At 36.6% G+C, this 6000-nt stretch overlaps 1 protein-coding gene across 1 annotated transcript in view; it reads left to right on the forward strand.

Annotated features, from left to right (window-relative positions):
- The window catches only part of LOC101893003 (Hemolymph juvenile hormone binding protein (JHBP)), a 30411-nt gene extending 26289 nt beyond the window's left edge, over positions 1 to 4122 (forward strand). The window contains exons 3-5 of the mRNA XM_005178437.4: positions 3147 to 3411; positions 3477 to 3626; positions 3698 to 4122. Of these exons, the coding sequence (XP_005178494.1) occupies positions 3147 to 3411; positions 3477 to 3626; positions 3698 to 3846 (564 nt within the window). The 3' untranslated portion in view covers positions 3847 to 4122. The remainder of the gene's footprint in view (positions 1 to 3146; positions 3412 to 3476; positions 3627 to 3697) is intronic.
- The last annotated feature ends 1878 nt before the right edge of the window (positions 4123 to 6000 follow it).

The following is a 6000-nucleotide window of genomic DNA, read 5'->3' on the forward strand; positions in this document are numbered from 1 at the left end:
CATTTTTTTAATTTTATTGAATGAAAGCCGAAAATGTCGGAAGTAGCATCACATTTTAGAATAAGTGTAGATTTGTTCGAATTGACCACCTTTGGCACGAATTATGCCCTTCAAACGGCCAATGAAACCGTCACACGCTGCCCGAATGTTGTTATGCAGTATTTTGGCCCATTCTTGGCGAAGCGCTTGCTTGAGGTAATCGACCATTTGGTATTTTTTAGTGCCAACCTTGCTTTCCAAAATACTCCAAACACAATAGTCCAACGGATTGGTATCCGGAGATTTTGGTGGCCATTGTGCGCTAGAAATGAAGCAGGAACCTTATTTTGTAACCATTCTTGGGTGGCGCGTGCTGAGTGCGATGGTGCCTGTCCTGGAGACTTGTTGGAATGTCCAAGGTATGCGGCCAAAATGTTTGCGTGAACAAGGCTTCAATACACCATCCAGAATATTTTTATTTTGATGCCACTGTCGATAAAAACGAGCGGAGATCGACCATCGGCTGTTATGGCGGCCTACACCATCACCATGGCCGGCACTTGAGTTTACCACTTTCGGCCAAGCGAAGCAACACTTTAGCTCTTTTGAGTCTATTTTCTTTCTGTTGCGACTTACATTCTTGCACTTTTTTGGAAATTCAATTTTCAATATTTGCCGATTGGAATATTGCGATATGTTCAGCTTACGACCCATTTTTCGCCACTGCGACGCGGGTTTCGATCAAGTTGCTTCTTTACTTTTCGAACCATTTCTGCTGATGTTGTTGTTTTCTTCCGTACACTTCCTTGACGTCGGGCTACGCTACCAGTATCACGTTAACGTCCGATGGTACGAGACACAAAATATTTATTCACATTTAAATGCTGGAGTGCTCTAACGATAGCCACTTCTGGTTTTCCAGCCAAATATAAAGAAATCACACTATCTCACGCTTGAATTCTATCACGAATAACATTTTTCTGGAGAATTCTCACAAAAATGCTTTTGTAGGCTTGTAAACAATATAATGGGCTGTCAGTGGAATAATTTTAACAGCTGTCGGACAAGTGGCTTAGGAATGACAGCAGTCTGAAGTTTGTTGCAGCTTTTTTTTTCATCTCGCCCTGTATTGTCGTTAATTTTCGATGTAAAATTTGAAAACCTCCGATAAACGTGTTTTTCAGCTCCACTTTCAAAGCTGCTGAATTTCCCCTTAATTATTTTTTGTGTTGCACAGTGTACCATAAGTATTAACCCTATATACTCCATTCTTACACAATATCATGTGTTAGGGGAAATATTGGAAAGAGTGAAGCTTAGAATGAATGGGAATTGAAATGAGCTTCGCATTTTTTGAAAGTTTGGATTATTCCAAATTTTGACCCGTTGTGGGAGAAGTACCACAAGGAGTGGTCCTGTATATATATATTCTTCGCACAATATAATGGTTTAGCAGAAATATTGGGATGTATGAAATTTTAATATATTTGGAATCTCAGTTCTCATCTTAAAATCGTTTGGTTATTCAAAATGCTGACCCTTTGTGGAGAGGTACCAGAGGGATTGGGCTGACATCTACCATCTTCACAAGAGATCATGTGTTGATAGAAATATTGTCATGTGCCGAGTTTGAAAGGAATCAGATGCTCATTTCGCGTTTTACGAGCTTCGTGGCTATTCAAAACTTTGATCCGTTGCAGCAAAGGTACCAACTAGAATGTACCGATATAGCCCATCTTCAAACCAGATCTGTGTTAAAAACAAGAAAAAAAGCTGTAATTTCGGCCGGGCCGAACTTTTAATACCCTCTACCATTTGGTACAAATTTGGCAATTTCCAAAAGAAAAAAATAAAATCCGTTAAAAATTCTGATAAAATCTTAAAAATACCGAATGCCTATACGATGACGTGAACCTGCATAGGCAACTTTTGTCATAAGTTATTATAATATTTAAATGCGAAACTTCAAAAAAAATCTTTTATAATGTAGCTAAAATCATCAAAATACCGAATATAGGGGGAACCGTTATATGGGGGCTATACGAAGTCGTGGACCTGCACAGACAATTTTCTGGCATGGGCTGAAGTATCCATTACGAACTTCACATGCGAAATTTGAAACAATCCCGGTAAATAATGTCGCTAAAATCATCAAAATACCGAATATCGGGAGATACGGTATATGGGGGCTATACGAAGACGTAGACCTAGAAGGCCCATTTTCTCTTTAATGCTGCAGTATCTATTACGAACTTCAAGTACCGAATTTGGAACGATTCCGTTAAATAATGTCGCTAAAATCATCAAAATACCGAATATCGGGGGGTACCGTTATATAGGGGCTATGCGAAGACGTGGACCTGCACAGATAATTTTCTGTCTTAGGCTGTATTATTCACTACGAACTTCAAATGCCAAATTTGAAACAATTCCGGTAAATAATCTCGCTAAAATCATCAAAATACCGAATATCGGGAGGTACCTTTATATTGGGGCTATATGATAACTTGGACCTACATGGCCCATTAACGAACTTAACCTGCCTACTGGCAAAGTATACATGTGTGCAAAATTTAAGCCTTCGAAAGATAGTGTGATTACAACAGACAGACAGACGGACATGGCTAACTCGACTTAGAAATTTACGCTGATCAAGAATGTATATACACTTTGTTGGGTCTGACATGAGTATTTCGAGGAGTTACAAACGGAATCACAAAATTAATATACCCTCCATAGTATGGTGGAGGGTATAAAAATGTTTGGATTTGTGAAATTTCGAGACAATCGGACGCTTATTTTAAATTTTATAAGAATTGTAAATATTCCAAATATTCCTTTTGGGGGAGGTACTTGAAGGATTGGGCCGACGTTGTCCATTAGCACTGACAAAAATATTTTTTTCACATAATTCGGCTCACTTGGCTGAGCATTTAAGGTACCTTTTTATTTCCTAACTTCCGAATTGGATTTGTCACCCAAGAGAAGAGGCTGTTATTTATTTGCATGCTCAAAGCCTAGAATACACGCCAAAGTAGAAATCGGACGTAGAGGGGTTTTATATGGCAAATAAGTCAAACAATGATTTTGAACTCTGTGTGAATCAGGATAAACATGTTTTTAAAATGCTGTATAAACTGACATTATTTTTTTTTTTTTACTTCCAGGTACCCTCTATTGAACCCTTCCACATGAATGAGTTGTCACTGCAGTTGACCGATGGACCTCAGGGCTATAAAATCACACTGAAAGATTTGGAAGTATTTGGTGCCAGTAACTTTGATGTGAAGTCGATGAAACTAAGTGAAAATGGCGAACCCTTCACAGCCCAGATTGTTATGCCAAAATTGAAAATCGAATCGAAATATATTAGCTCTGGTGTTCTTTTGATCATACCCGCCTCGGGTGGTGGTGATTTCCATGCCGTTTTTGGTAAGATTTTTTAAGAAATATTTTTTGGAGAACAAGATTTTAAATTGTTGGTTTTTTATGTGCAGAGGGTTGCAAAGCCAATCTCACCGGAAAGGTATCAACCCCCGTGAGAAATGGAAAAACCTATATGCATTTGGATGCCTTCAGCATTACCCTCGATGTGGAAAAGGCCAGTATGTCAATCTCGAATGCCTTCAACAATAATCGTGTTTTGCGTGAGTATTGAAATAAACCTTTTATTTATTTGAAATATTTAAATATTCTTCTTCTTTTTTTACTTTTCCAGTCGAAGCCACCAATCTGTTCTTGCGTGAAAATGTCCGCGTTGTCTTGGAGGCTATGCAACCTCAGCTGCATAAAAAATTAGCCATGGAATTTGGCAAATTGACCAATCAGTTCCTGAAACATGTACCCCGTGACTGGTTCTACATATAAACATTTCGTAATTTCAACACTTTAACATTTGTATATATGTCTAAGAATTGAATTGAAAATTCTCATAATACCAGTGGTAGTTTTATAGAGATCTAGGTATTATAACGATCCTCCTTTTTTATATATAGTTAAGACAATACCTGTATATATGTCTATAAGATTTATAAGTTTATAATATCTAAAAGATTAAGATATGAAATTTATAATAAATTTTGAAAATTGATAACAAATTTTGAAATAAAAATTAAATTAAAATGGACTTTTGAAAACTTGTTACATTTTATCTTTTCTATGTTCCAGAACCTGTTAGAATGTACTAGTTTTGTAATTATTTTCGATATTATAAATAGAAAATCTGATATCGTAGTAAATATTTTTACATTCTTGCAGATGTAGAACAGATCAGTTTTTGGAGGACAATAAGAAAGCCAGTTAGTCCTCCAACAACAATTTAAAGGGAGCATATATTTATAGCACTGTGAGACAAATTTCAATCTTTCAATAATTATGGGGAAAATCCAGCGGATTATGAAAGCACAACTAAAAATAGAAGACACGTATATAATCGATTTGAATGTTTACATAAAAAAACAAAAAAGAGAGGGTCATGTTTCTCCACCCCCATTTCCTTTCACACCTTTGGAAATATTCTGATTAAGATTCCTAGGTATCCGTGAATTGTAGATATATAGTGTCGTCAGCAATATTGTAGATCAAAATAAGTAAAAAGCCGTTGAATACCCTTCACAATTTTTAACGAATTTGGCAATTCTAAAAAACAATAAAATCCGGTTAAAATTCTGCTAAATCTTAAAAATGCGGAATGTAGTTGTCATAAGCCATTACAATATTCAAATGCGAAACTTAAAAAAAATCGGTAACAATGTAGCTAAAATCATCAAAATACCGAATATCGGGAGGGTTATATGAGGGCTATACGAAGACGTGGACCTGCACAGACAATTTTCTGTCTTAGGCTATAGTATCCATTACGAACTTCAAATACCAAATTTGAAAGAATTACGGTGAATAATGTCGCTAAAATCAACAAAGTACCGAATATCGGGAGATACCGTTATATGGGGGCTATACCAAAACGTGGACCTACATGGTCCATTTTCAATACCAAAAGTTCTGCAGACATAATATACATTTGAGTAAAATTTTATCAATCTACTTCATTTCGTTCGACAGCTAGAGTGATTTCCACAGCCGGACGGACATCGCTAAATCGACATAGAATTTTATGCTGATCAAGAATATATGTACGCTGTGGGGTCTAAAGTGTATATTTCGAGATGTTACAAACGGAATGACAAACTTCATATACTCCCATACTATAGTGGAGGGTATAAAAATTTAATTTTATCGCTGAAAAGTATATTCTAAAATATTAATAGTCCTCCGAAAAATATATGTTAGAATATTGATTTCGGTATAAGAAGACGAAATCTAAATTTTTTTTATGTGTTTGTTTTCTCTTTCGAGACGAGCTTAATGATCTGAAATTTGCAGTGAAAAGGAAAGCCAGATAGACACTATCACACACTCACCACTATGCGACGCGTTTCGCCGTTGGTTAAGCGGCTCATCAGGCATATTTGATGTGGATGATGGCTTACAAGGGCCGTTCTCTGGAAAGTAGTATATATTTCGAACTTATTGCAAAATTAGCATATGCCAATTATACACTAGAAACTCTCCAGGTTCGACTCAAGTTCTATTGGCAGATCTTTTTACCAGCAAAGTTTTGTTTTTGTAGTGATGGATTTTTTGTCCACAACAACTACATTGCTTCCAATGCATACACTTGTTTTAGTGCTGCTTTAGGAAGACGGGTTAATGGCTCTGAACGTAGAGACGGCCGCTTAACCAACGGCGGAACGCGTCGCATAGTGGTGAGTGTGTGATAGTGTCTATCTGGCTTTCCTTTTCACTGCAAATTTCAGATCATTAAGCTCGTCTCGAAAGAGAAAACAAACACATAAATCATAAAACATATGATCTTCGCTTTAATAAGGCAAAACTCGAAAATTTTTTCGTTTACTCTTACTTGCCATACAATGAAATGCAACCACGCAAACGAAATTAGTTTTAAACCGGAAACACAAGTTAATGTACATTTTACATTTCGGTTTCACTAGACACCCTGTT

The sequence above is a fragment of the Musca domestica genome, unplaced genomic scaffold (genome assembly GCF_030504385.1).
Source record: "Musca domestica strain aabys unplaced genomic scaffold, Musca_domestica.polishedcontigs.V.1.1 39, whole genome shotgun sequence".
Lineage (NCBI taxonomy): Eukaryota > Metazoa > Arthropoda > Insecta > Diptera > Muscidae > Musca > Musca domestica.